General features: G+C 46.5%; 1 protein-coding gene across 1 annotated transcript in view; it reads left to right on the forward strand.

The window, feature by feature from the left end:
* The first annotated feature begins 863 nt into the window (after positions 1 to 863).
* Positions 864 to 14,072, forward strand: part of LOC138669772 (glycophorin-C-like) — a 110,316-nt gene continuing 97,107 nt past the window's right edge. The window contains exons 1-3 of the mRNA XM_069756500.1: positions 864 to 893; positions 1,305 to 1,412; positions 10,290 to 10,380. Of these exons, the coding sequence (XP_069612601.1) occupies positions 1,389 to 1,412; positions 10,290 to 10,380 (115 nt within the window). The 5' untranslated portion in view covers positions 864 to 893; positions 1,305 to 1,388. The remainder of the gene's footprint in view (positions 894 to 1,304; positions 1,413 to 10,289; positions 10,381 to 14,072) is intronic.

The following is a 14,072-nucleotide window of genomic DNA, read 5'->3' on the forward strand; positions in this document are numbered from 1 at the left end:
GCCCCATGGTCTCCTGTATTGCCCCAGTGTGTCCAGCAATCTGCCCCATGGTCTCCTGTATTGCCCCAGTGTGTCCAGCAATCTGCCCCATAGTCTCCTGTATTGCCCCAGTGTGTCCAGCAATCTGCCCCATAGTCTCCTGTATTGCCCCAGTGTGTCCAGCAATCTGCCCCATGGTCTCATGTATTGCCCCAGTGTGTCCAGCATTCTGCCCCATGGTCTCCAGCATTGCCCCAGCCCCAGACAGTCAGAAATAAAGAAAAAAAAAAAAAAAGTAAAATCCTCACCTCTCCCGTTCCCAGCGCAGGTCCGGTGCAGTCAGCGTCTCTCCGGCTCTGCGACGCTCAGGACAGAGAGGCAGAGCGGCGCGCACAGTAGTGACGTCATCGCGCCCTCTGCTCTAAGACGTCGCAGAGTCAGAGGACGCTGAAGCCGCAGGAACCAGGAGAGGTGAGTATTAGAGCGGGGGGCAGGGGCGGGGGCGGGACCCGGGGGTGGGGGGAGCTGGCCCTGGTCGTGGCGGCGGACGGCGCCGCCCGAAGATTTAAAGGGGCGTCTTTTTTTTTTTTATTTTTTTTATTTTTTATCTTCTTCTCCTGCAGCGCCGGCCGCCCCCAGCATTGTGCCGCCCGGGGCGGACCGCCCCCCCCCGGATCCCCCTTCCTACGCCACTGGGCTGCGTACATCCTCCGTTAACGCAACTTTTGTCCCTGTGTACCCAATGTTAAAGATTGGTACGCAGGATGACGCAAGATGTATGCGGAAGTAGGTGGAGCGTAGGCGGAGCTTAACGGAGGATGTACGCAGCCATACGCAGACCAGCCAAACGTAAGTGTGAAACCAGCCTTAGCCGCATGACGTGTTCCCTCTTTCTGCTCTTCAAAAGTTGGTAGGTAAGTACATGCTATTGTTTACCCTGTGTCCCAAAGGTTATTCTGTGGCTATGTATCCATAAGGACTGTACCAGTTACATGTTATTCTCTATAAATGTGACATTTGATTTTTATTATTACACATATTTTATTTTACTTTTCCTTATGAATTTCAGATATGGGTATGTCTTTGTGTTTGTAACCAATATTTAATAAAGAATGTGATTTGGAATATATTTCAGTGAGCTAAGAATATGTATTTATTTTTCTGTTTTTTTTTTTCCTGCTTCTCTTTGGGAGTCTCTCTTGAAGTGTTGTGTTATCAGCAGAAGTGCAGCCCCTGCCTAAAAGCAGTTCCTGTTATCTGTAAACTTGTGCGCCCCACCCCTCATGTGTGATCCACAACCCACTGACACATGTTTCCCTCTACAGGGTGAGGGAACTGACTACGCAACAGGGTCCTGTGCCTGAAGCCTTCTGCAGCCCACTGGTGACCTGTGACCATGTCTACATCCCATGAGGGTATTCCCACTCCTAGCTGTGAGTATGAGCTTACACATTCACGGTTAACCTCTTCATTACCAGAGGCACAGTTATCCTTTCAGCCTGCATGGCGATAGGATGCATGCAATCTAGCAACACTAAGGACTTATCCAGACGTCACTTATTTTCTAGTTTCATCAGTGTTTTTGGTCTGAGTGTCATCAGAGTGTGATCTGAGCTTCATCAGTTTTCTCCAACCCACAGACTTGTTTTGGAGATTTTGATCCAACACTTGGATCATTGTTGGATGGCTCTCTGTGCTTTCATGTACCTCTTGGTCTGAGGAAACAATAAGACATGAACTATCTCATAGACCAGTGTTCCTCTATCTACTCTATCATGTAGTCAGGATTTCCTTAGTATTACTCAGGTGACAATTCCAACATCTGTGCAATACTAAGGAAATCCTGAGTAAAATGATCTGCTAGGGGGTCGTGAGGACCAGAGTAGAGGAACACTGGCATAGACTATAAGGCTGCCGTCACACTGTCAGTATTTGGTCAGTATTTTACATCAGTATTTGTAAGCCAAAACCAGGAGTGGAACAAATAGAGGAAAAGTATAATAGAAACATATGCACCACTTCTGTATTTATCACCCACTCCTGGTTTTGGCTTACAGATACTGAGGTAAAATACTGACCAAATACTGCTAGTGTGACGGCAGCCTAAAAGGTATGAGTGCTATATGTGACAAACATGGATAGAACACATACACCACAAACGGACAACCCTAAGTCATGTGGTCAGTTTCAGGACCCCAACCAAGTTATCAGAATATAAGCATTTAATAGCAGTGCTGCAGCCAGGAGTCGGCCATTATTCTCAGTGGTCAAGACAGCAGACTCACATATAACCCATACACATCCCATAACTTGCACTTTTGGCTTAGCTTTGCTAATTTTTATACATAGTTGTATATAGGAAGGAATAGCTTAAATAAATAAACATCCCCAGGATGGTGAGGTAAACCACCTCCTACACTACCCATCCCTTGTCCGGATCCTTGATAAAGCCACAAAAATAGGAGAGAAAGATACAACATTTAAGCTTCCCCCACGCAGCGATGGAATAGCAGAGTCTACTGACCAATATGCATGTGCCTACTCAGACCCACAGGGTCAGCTTTGGTGACCAGTCCTAGCCATCTAATATATAAAGCTGAATGTGTGTATGTGTGTATGTGTGTATGTATGTCCGGGATTGGCATCTGCACCGTCGCAGCTACAGCCACAAAATTTTGCACAGTCACACGTCTGGACCCCGAGAGCGTCATAGGCTATATTGTGAGGTGAAATTTTAACCCCGCGCATTCCAATTCACCAAACAATTTTGCCCCTATCTACATAATGGGGAAAAAAGTGAAAGTAAAAGTGTTGGAGGCGTCGCAGCTACAGCCACAAAATTTTGCACAGTCACACGTCCGGACCCTGAGAGCGTCATAGGCTATGTTGTGAGGTGAAATTTTAACCCCGTGCTTTCCAATTCACCAAACAATTTTGCCCCTATCTACATAATGGGAAAAAATGAAAGGAAAAGTGTTGGAGGCTAATTGACAGCTGCCAGATGTGAACAAGGGGGACGTAAAGAGTGAGAGCGATGGCGCCAAAGAGTATATACCGTACAGTTGCTAAGGTGGGGCCCCGACATGGGATAGTCACCACACACGGGGATATGAACACACACACAAAATGCGCCACACACTACCACGTGCTTGAACACATATCACCCTCAGCACACAATTCACCACACATTCTCCAACCTCGCCACATAAAAGTCGAAACACAAAAGTCGCCGCTCAAAACTCGCCACGCGCAGAACTCGCCACATGCAAAAACTAGGCTCTTGCAAAACTCGCCACAAGTGCAAAACTCACCTCATGGAAAACTCGCCACACGCAAAACTTGCACACGCGGAAAAATTGCCACATGCACAAAAGTTGCAACACATGCAAAATTTGCCTCACACAAAACTTGCACATACTCAAAAGGCACCACACAAAACTCGCCACGCGCAAAACTCGCCACGCGCAAAACTTGCTGCACACAAGTTGCTACACTAACCTGTCACATGCAACTCGACACACAAAAAGTTGCTACACGCATGTTGCCACACAAAACTCATCTCACAAAAGTCGCTACATGCATGTCGCCACACGCAACTCAACACACACAACTTGACAAACGAAACTCGCCCTAAAACACACACAAGTCTGGTCTTATCCTTCAAAAATAAAAATCTGATTAATAAGCAGACAAACTACAACAAATGTACCATATAGGAAATACGGCAGCTGTCAGTCACATGACCTGTCTATTATGTGTATGTGTGAGCTAATATATACTGCCAGGGGGAGGGCTTCCTGTTGGCTGGGGATTTATCAGGCTGCCAATTTAGCTTACAAATACTGAGGTAAAAATACTGAGCAAATAACGTGTGAACGAGGTCTAATACAGAAGGAGATGACACACAGGTATATACTATATACAGGGGAGATGACACACAGATATATACTATATACAGGAGAGATGACACACAGGTATATACTATATAGAGGAGGAGATGACATACAGGTACATATATATACAGGAGGAGATGACATACAGGTATATACTATATACAGGAGGAGATGACACACAGGTATATACTATATACAGGAGCAGATGACCTACAGGTATATACTATATACAGGAGGAGATGACATACAGGTATATGCTTTATATAGAAGATGACATGCAGGTATATACTATATACAGGAGGAGATGACACACAGATATATACTATATACAGGGGAGATGACACACAGGTATATACTATATACAGGAGGAGATGACATACAAGTATATACAATATATAGAAGGAGATGACATTCAGGTATATACTATATATAGGGGAGATGACACACAGCAGGTATATAATATATACAGGGGAGATGACATACAGGTATATACTATATACAGGAGATGACATACAGATGTATACTATATATAAGGGAGATGACAAACATGTATATACTGAGGTGATGAGGTGAAAATGAGAGGTGTGAGGTGAGAATGAAAAGGTGTGAGTGCAAAATGAGAGGAGTGAGGAAAAATAATGGAGTGATCAGAAAATGACAGATGTGAGGTTGAAATGACAAGTGTTAGGGGGGAATGAGAGGAGTGAGGGAAAAAATGAGAGATGTGAGGGGGAAAATGAAAGATGTGATTGGGAAAATGAGAGGCGTGATGGGAAAATAAGAGAAGTGAGGTGCTATAACTAACCACAGATATTTACTATGCCCAGGCAACGCCGGGCTCTTCAGCTAGTGTTAGATATAAATGGTATACGGCCACACGACATGATGCTAATAACCATGAATGATGAAGTTCACAGTGGGACACAGAGTGCAGGTGACAATTGCAACTGCCTCACATGTAAGATATGCACAGGCTGCACAACTTTGGAGGGGTGGGATTCCCGTAGAGGAACAGCTGGCAGTACAGACATGTACAGCAGTTATTTGGTACACTAGTCTCTGCACAGGTGCAGATACAGATTGGCAGCAGTGTGGCACAGAAAAGGCTTCTTTCTGCAAGTCCAGTAGCGTAGCTACCGGGGGGGCAGAGGGGGCCATCGCCCCGGGCCCCGCGCTCTGAGGGGGCCCACCCGGAGCTACGCTACTGTAACTGCATCGTGCGCGCCGATGCAGATACATTCTGCGACAGGGCAGGGAGAATCGATCTCCCTGCTCTGCCGCTATAGGGCCCCTGAGCAGGCGGGGGGGGCCCGGTGCCAGCAGTGGGCCCCCGCCCACTATCGCAATGTGAGCTGTATCGGCATCTAGCCGATACAGCTCACCGCAGTGATGAGGGAAGGAGCGCTGCGCTCCTTCTCCCATCATCCCCCACACTGACAGCGGGCGCGATGACGTCACTGTCCGGCGCCCGCTGTCAGTGTAGATGAGCGGGAGCAGGGAGCGCCACTGGAAGAACAAGGAGGAAGAGAGGTGAGTATTTGTTTATAGGATCTGTCTATTGGGGGGGGGGGGTGCTGCCTTATTTATAGTATCTGTCTATTGGGGGGGTGCTGCCTTATTTATAGGATCTGTCTATTGGGGGGGGTGCTGCCTTATTTATAGGATCTGCCTATTGGGGGGGTGCTGCCTTATTTATAGGATCTGTCTATTGGGGGGTGCTGCCTTATTTATAGGATCTGTCTATTGGGGGGGGTGCTGCCTTATTTATAGGATCTGTCTATCGGGGGTGTGTGCTGCCTTATTTATACGATCTGTCTATTGGGGGTGCTGCCTTATTTATAGGATCTGTCTATTGGGGGGGGGGTGCTGCCTTATTTATAGGATCTGTCTATTGGGGGGGTGCTGCCTTATTTATAGGATCTGTCTATTGGGGGGTGCTGCCTTATTTATAGGATCTGTCTATTGGGGGGGGGTGTTGCCTTATTTATAGGATCTGTCTATTGGGGGGGGGTGCTGCCTTATTTATAGTATCTGTCTATTGGGGGGTGCTGCCTTATTTATAGGATCTGCCTATTGGGGGGGCTGCCTTATTTATAGGATCTGTCTATTGGGGGGGTGCTGCCTTATTTATAGGATCTGTCTATTGGGGGGGTGCTGCCTTATTTATAGGATCTGCCTATTGGGGGGTGCTGCCTTATTTATAGGATCTGTCTATTGGGGGGGGTGCTGCCTTATTTATAGGATCTGTCTATTGGGGGGGGTGCTGCCTTATTTATAGGATCTGTCTATTGGGGGGGTGCTGTCTTATTTATAGGATCTGTCTATTGGGGGGGGTGCTGCCTTATTTATAGGATCTGTCTATTGGGGGGGTGCCTTATTTATAGGATCTGTCTATTGGGGGTGTGAGCTGCCTTATTTATAGGATATGTCTATTGGGGGGGGGGGGTGCTGCCTTATTTATAGGATCTGTCTATTGGGGGGTGCTGCCTTAATTATGGGATCTGTCTATTGGGGGGGGGTGCTGCCTTATTTAGAGGATCTGTCTATTGGGGGGGTGCTGCCTTATTTATAGGATCTGTCTATTGGGGGGGTGTGCTGCCTTTTTTATAGGATCTGCCTATTGTGGGGGTGCTGCCTTATTTATAGGATCTGTCTATTGGGGGGGTGTGCTGCCTTATTTACAGGATCTGTCTATTGGGGGTGTGTGCTGCCTTATTTACAGGATCTGCCTATTGGGGGTTGCTGCCTTATTTACAGGATCTGTCTATTGGGGGGGGGGGGGGGTGTGCTGCCTTATTTACATGATCTGTCTATTGGGGGGTGCTGCCTTATATACAGGATTTGCCTATTGGGGGGTGCTGCTTTATATACAGGATCTGCCTATTGGGGGGTGCTGCCTTATATACAGGATCTGCCTATTGGGGGGGTGCTGCCTTATATACAGGATTTGCCTATTGGGGGGTGCTTCCTTATATACAGGATCTGCCTATTGGGTGGGTTCTGCCTTATATACGGGATCTGCCTATGGGGGTGCTGCCTTATATACGGGATCTGCGTATGGGGGGTGCTGCCTTATATACAGTATCTGCCTATGGGGGATTCTGCCTTATATACAGTATCTGCCTATGGGGGATTCTGCCTTATATACAGGATCTGCCTATAGCGGGGGGTGCTGCCTTATTCTACAGGATCTGCTTATGGGGGGAGTGCTGCCTTATATACAGGATCTGCCTATAGGGGGAGTGCTGCCTTATTATACAGGATCTGCCTAGAGGGGGGAGTGCTGCCTTATTCTACAGGATCTGCCTATAGGCGGGAGTACTGCCTTATTCTACAGGATCTGCCTATGGGGGGAGTGCTGCCTTATATACAGGATCTGCCTATAGGGGGAGTGCTGCCTTATTATACAGGATCTGCCTATGGGAGAGTGCTGCCTTATTCTGCAGGATCTGTCTATTGGGGGGTGCTGCCTTATATACAGGATTTGCCTATTGGGGGGTGCTGCTTTATATACAGGATCTGCCTATTGGGGGGTGCTGCCTTATATACAGGATCTGCCTATTGGGAGTGCTGCCTTATATACAGGATCGGCCTATTGGGGGGGTGCTGCCTTATATACAGGATTTGCCTATTGGGGGGTGCTTCCTTATATACAGGATCTGCCTATTGGGGGGGTTCTGCCTTATATACGGGATCTGCCTATGGGGGTGCTGCCTTATATACGGGATCTGCGTATGGGGGGTGCTGCCTTATATACAGTATCTGCCTATTGGGGATTCTGCCTTATATACAGGATCTGCCTATAGCGGGGGTGCTGCCTTATTCTACAGGATCTGCTTATGGGGGGAGTGCTGCCTTATATACAGGATCTGCCTAGAGGGGGGAGTGCTGCCTTATTCTACAGGATCTGCCTATAGGCGGGAGTACTGCCTTATTCTACAGGATCTGCCTATGGGGGGAGTGCTGCCTTATATACAGGATCTGCCTATGGGGGGAGTGCTGCCTTATTATACAGGATCTGCCTATGGGGGAGTGCTGCCTTATTCTGCAGGATCTGCCTATGGGGGGAGTGCTGCCTTATTCTAAAGGATCTGCCTATGGGGGGATGCTGCCTTATACTACAGGGTCTGCCTATGGGGAGTGCTTTAAACTACAGGGTCTGCCTATAGGGGTGCTGCTTTGTGCTATATTGAGGACTATCTGGCACATTATACTATATGGCGTTTATCTATGGGGCCATCATACAGTATGGGGATTACAGTGTTGGAACCATCAAACAGTTTGAAGGCTACTAAGGCGTCAGTATACTGTGTGGGTGGTACTATACAGTTAGGGGGCATTATACTGTGTATAGGGGAGCTGTACGGGGGGGAGACTCGGGACATTATTAAATGTAAAGTGGGCACTTATTGAAATAGGGGAACTCAGGTTACTGTGACTATCAAAGGGGCACACAGAGGGCATTATTACTTTCTAGGGGGCAAAATGTGGGCTCTGTTTTCTAGGGCACTTGCACCCGGCATTACTATATTATAGAGGGGTGCTTTAGAATTTAGAGGGTACAGAGAACCACAGAGTTGGTGCAGTAATAGGGTTACATACGGCAGCAGCGGCTCAGTATTGGGGTATCAGGTGCAGTAATAGGGACACATACGGCAGCAGCGGCTCAGTATTGGGGTATCAGGTGCAGTAATAGGGACACATACGGCAGCTGCGGCTCAGTATTGGGGTATCAGGTGGAGTAATAGGGACACATACTGTACGCCAGCAGCGGCTCAGTATTGGGGTATCAGGTGCAGTAATAGGGACACATACGGCAGCAGCGGATCAGTATTGGGGTATCAGGTGCAGTAATAGGGACACATATGGCAGCAGCGGCTCAGTATTGGGGTGTCAGGTGCAGTAATAGGGACACATACAGCAGCAGAGGTTCAGTATTGGGTGTTATGACCTGGTGGTCAGGACAATAATGGACCTGGTGGTTAATAGCACACGGAATGACCTGATAGTTACTGATAATAAGGACGAGCTCTGGGACGTGGGAACTCTGCTGACCACAATCCCTAATCCTATCAAACACACTAGAAATAGCCGTGGATTGCGCCTAACGCTCCCTATGCAACTCGGCACAGCCTAAGGAACTAGCTAGCCCTGAAGACAGAAAAATAAAGCCTACCTTGCCTCCGAGAAATTCCCCAAAGGAAAAGGCAGCCCCCCACATATAATGACTGTGAGTAAAGATGAAAATACAAACACAGAGATGAAATAGATTTAGCAAAGTGAGGCCCGACTTACTGAACAGACCGAGGATAGGAAAGGTTACTTTGCGGTCAGCACAAAAACCTACAAAAGACCACGCAGAGGACGCAAAAAGACCCTCCGCACCGACTCATGGTGCGGAGGCGCTCCCTCTGCATCCCAGAGCTTCCAGCAAGCAAGACAACAATAAAAATAGCAAGCTGGACAGAAAAATAGCAAACCAAAGAAATACAAGCTGGAACTTAGCTTCTGCTGGGAAGACAGGTCACAAGAACGATCCAGGAGTGAACTAGACCAATACTGGAACATTGACAGGTGGCATGGAGCAAAGATCTAAGTGGAGTTAAATAGAGCAGCCAGCTAACGAATTAACCTCGTCACCTGTAGAAGGAAACTCAGAAACACCCACCAGAGGAAGTCCATGGACAGAACCAGCCGAAGTACCATTCATGACCACAGGAGGGAGCCCGACAACAGAATTCACAACAATTGGGGTATCAGGAGCAGTAATAGGGACACATACGGCAGCAGCGGCTCAGTATTGGGGTATCAGGTGCAGTAATATGGACACATACGGCAGCAGCGGCTCAGTATTGGGGTATAAGGTGCAGTAATAGGGACACATACGGCAGCAGCGGCTCAGTATTGGGGTATCAGGTGCAGTAATAGGGACACATATGGCAGCAGCGGCTCAGTATTGGGGTATCAGGTGCAGTAATAGGGACACATACGGCAGCAGAGGTTCAGTATTGGGGTATCAGGAGCAGTAATAGGGACACATACGGCAGCAGCGGCTCAGTATTGGGGTATCAGGTGCAGTAATATGGACACATACGGCAGCAGCAGCTCAGTATTGGGGTATCAGGTGCAGTAATAGGGACACATACGGCAGCAGCGGCTCAGTATTGGGGTATCAGGTGCAGTAATAGTGACACATACGGCAGCAGCGGCTCAGTATTGGGGTATCGGGCAGTAATAGGGACAAATAGGGCAGCAGCGGCTCAGTATTGGGGTATCAGGTGTAGTAATAGGGATACATACGGCAGCAGGGGCTCAGTATTGGGGTATCAGCAGGATTAGGGGTTTGTGCAGGTTGAGAATAGATGGTGATGGCTGGAATGTGAGAAGTGAAACGTGTCTTTGTTGTTTTCTCTGCAGACAAGTTGTAGCTGGAAGAAGTTGTCATGTCTGTCTGGACTAGATGGAAAAGACGGGAAAAGTGACGATTCCATCATAAAGAACGTCAATGGTAAGTCCTTATCTGTAACTGTGCTGTGATCTCTTATATGCTCTGTAGGGCTGGTATTTACCACTGAGCATATGTCAGTAATATCCATGTTGGTCGTTGTATAGAGATTATCTTCAGTAACAGCGCGGTCATCTGCTGAGGTTCTCCACTATTAGGGGGTGTCATCGAGTTGTAATCAAGGTTACCTGGTAAGGGGCCCACTCAGAAGCTTCGCCCCCCCTGGACCAAAACCCTAGCTACGCCTCTGTGCAAGTCCTAAAAATATTGTGAGATACAGAGAAGAAGAGACTGAGGGGACTGCTGGGTCTTAGTGCGACATGGTTTATCTGTGTGTAGAATTACCAGGCTGTGTGCGAAACTCGAGACACATGCCAGTGCTGTCACACTCCAGTTGTATTCTTACATTCGCCTCATGGCAGCCCGCCATTCGCCAAGACTTCATCTACAGATTTTCCAAGAATACAGCAGCTGTTAATCATAAGGCTTTAAATATCTGGGTTATTAGAAGTTGCATGACAGAATGTTTTATCATAGCAATCCCCCACTGCGGATGTTCCAGAGCTGTTCCAGTTCTCCACCTCTTTGTGCTTCCTGTGCAGTCAGGATGAGAACTGCAGCCAATCACTGGCTAATGGAGAAGCAGAGTGGTGCTAGAACATGAGAGAAGGGAGATTGGAAAAGTATTTTTTTTACTGTATTCTAAATAGTTTAAAAAAAATTAGGACAGAATAACTCCTTTGATTAGTGAAATACATTTGCTGAAGCACTGAGAGTCTCATGCATCAGTGATGTCACAAATTTAACCTAATTATTAACTGTTTTCATGGGCCCACTTTAAAGGGTAACTGTAGTTTCAAGGATCTTTTAAGAATAAACTGTCCTGTATACAGTTGTGGCCAAAAGTATTGACACCCCTGCAATTATGTCAGATAATACTCAGTTTCTTCCTGAAAATGATTGCAAACACAAATTCTTTGTTATTATTATCTTCATTTAATTTGCCTTAAATGAAAAAACACAAAATGAATTGTCCTAAAGCCAAATAGGATATGATTCCACACCAAACATAAAAAAGGGGGCGGACAAAAGTATTGGCACTGTTCGAAAAATCATGTGATGCTTCTCTAATTTGTGTAATTAACAGCACCTGTAACTTACCTGTGGCACATAACAGGTGTTGGCAATAACTAAATCACACTTGCAGCCAGTTGAGATGGATTAAAGTTGACTCAACCTCTGTCCTGTGTCTTTGTGTGTACCACATTGAGCATGGAGAAAAGAAAGAAGACCAAAGAACTGTCTGGGGACTTGAGAAACCAAATTGTGAGGAAGCATGAGCAATCTCAAGGCTGCAAGTCCATCTCCAAAGACCTGAATGTTCCTGTGTCTACCGTGTGCAGTGTCATCGAGAAGTTTAAAGTCCATGGTAATGTGGCTAACCTCCCTAGATGTGGACGGAAAAGAAAAATTGGCAAGAGATTTCAACGCAAGATTGTGCGGATGTTGGATAAAGAATCTCGACTAACATCCAAACAAGTTCAAGCTGTCCTGCAGTCCGAGGGTACAACAGTGTCAACCCGTACTATCCGTCGGCATCTGAATGAAAAGGGACTGTATGGTAGGAGACCCAGGAAGACCCCACTTCTTACCCGGAGACGTAAAAAAGCCAGGCTAGAGTTTGCCAAAACTTACCTGAAAAAGCCTAAAACGATTTGGAAGAATGTCCTTTGGTCAGATGAGACAAAAGTAGAGCTTTTTGGGCAAAGGCATCAACATAGAGTTTACAGAAGAAAAAAAGAGGCATTCAAAACATGGCGGAGGTTCCCTGATGTTTTGGGGTTGCTTTGCTGCCTCTGGCACTGGACTGCTTGACCGTGTGCATGGCTTAATGAAGTCTGAAGACTACCAACAAATTTTGCAGCATAATGTAGGGCCCAGTGTGAGAAAGCTGGGTCTCCCTCAGAGGACATGGGTCTTCCAGCAGGACAATGACCCAAAACACACTTCAAAAAGCACTAGAAAATGGTTTGAGAGAAAGCACTGGAGACTTCTAAGGTGGCCAGCAAAGAGTCCAGACCTGAATCCCATAGAACACCTGTGGAGAGATCTAAAAATGGCAGTTTGGAGAAGGCACCCTTCAAATATCAGGGACCTGGAGCAGTTTGCCAATGAAGAATGGTCTACAATTCCAGCAGAGCATTTTAAGAAACTCATTGATGGTTACCGGAAGCGGTTGGTCGCAGTTATTTTGGCTAAAGGTTGTGCAACCAAGTATTAGGCTGAGGGTGCCAATACTTTTGTCTGGCCCATTTTTGGAATTTTGTGTGAAATGATCAATGTTTTGCTTTTTGCTTCATTCTCTTTTGTCTTTTTTAAGACAAATTAAATGAAGATAATAATACCAAAGAATTTGTGTTTGCAATCATTTTCAGGAAGAAACTGAGCACTATCTGACAGAATTGCAGGGGTGTTAATAATTTGGCCTCAACTGTATAAGCTCATCAGGGTTAACACTATTTGGGATTTCATGTCTTGTTCACTGAAGTTTTTATCAGTTTTATCAGTATCTATCTCCTAATTTGCAATTGACTCTGAAGGTACCGTCACACATAACGATATCGTTAACGATATTGTTGCTTTTTGTGACGCAGCAACGATATCGTTAAGGAAATCGTTCTGTGTGACAGCGACCAACGATCAGACCCCTGCTGAGAGATCGTTGGTCGCTGAAGAAAGTCCAGAACTTTATTTCGTCGCTGGATCTCCCGCTGACATCGCTGGATCGGCGTGTGTGACACCGATCCAGCGATGTCTTCACTGGTAACCAGGGTAAACATCGGGTAACTAAGCGCAGGGCCGCACTTAGTAACCCGATGTTTACCCTGGTTACCAGCGTAAAAGTAAAAAAAAATAAACAGTACATACTTACCTACCGCTGTCTGTCCCCGGCGCTGTGCTTCTCTGCACTCCTCCTGCACTGGCTGTGAGCACAGCGGCCGGAAAGCAGAGCGGTGACGTCACAGTGCAGAGGAGTGCAGAGAAGCACAGCGCCGGGGACAGACAGCGGTAGGTAAGTATGTACTGTTTTTTGTTTTTTTTTACTTTTACGCTGGTAACCAGGGTAAACATCAGGTTACTAAGCGTGGCCCTGGTTACCGGGGACCTCGACATCGTTGGTCGCTGGAGAGCTGTCTGTGTGACCAAACAGCGACGCTGCAGCGATCGACATCGATGTCGGTATCGCTGCAGCGTCGCTTAGTGTGACGGTACCTTGAGCTGTTACAAGCAAACTAGATGTTGTGATGTCTCCCATACACAGCTCAGCAAACAAAAGGATTCCTGCTCTTCACTAAATTAGCACACAGAGAGAGAAACAGCAGCTTCATTGAGATAACTGAACAGCAGTTCTGAGCAGTGCTGGTGTGAATCCAGTTCTGGGCTGAGAAAAAAGACTTGCTGGAAAGCTCATTATGATTTTTCTTTGTCTCTCTTTGCATGTTTTCTTATTCTCTTCCCCCTTCATAGGATATAACACAAAGTTTAAACTGATACTAAACTGTTCTGATGGAGTTGAGCTGCTGTATACGATTGGATGATAAGTTCAGGAGGGAGTGGATAGAAGAAGAAGCACATAAGTTTAGAAAAAAGTAGGCCTTTTCTAATAAAATATATTACAAAGTTTGTTGTATTGG

Source organism: Ranitomeya imitator, chromosome 3, assembly GCF_032444005.1.
Source record: "Ranitomeya imitator isolate aRanImi1 chromosome 3, aRanImi1.pri, whole genome shotgun sequence".
NCBI lineage: Eukaryota > Metazoa > Chordata > Amphibia > Anura > Dendrobatidae > Ranitomeya > Ranitomeya imitator.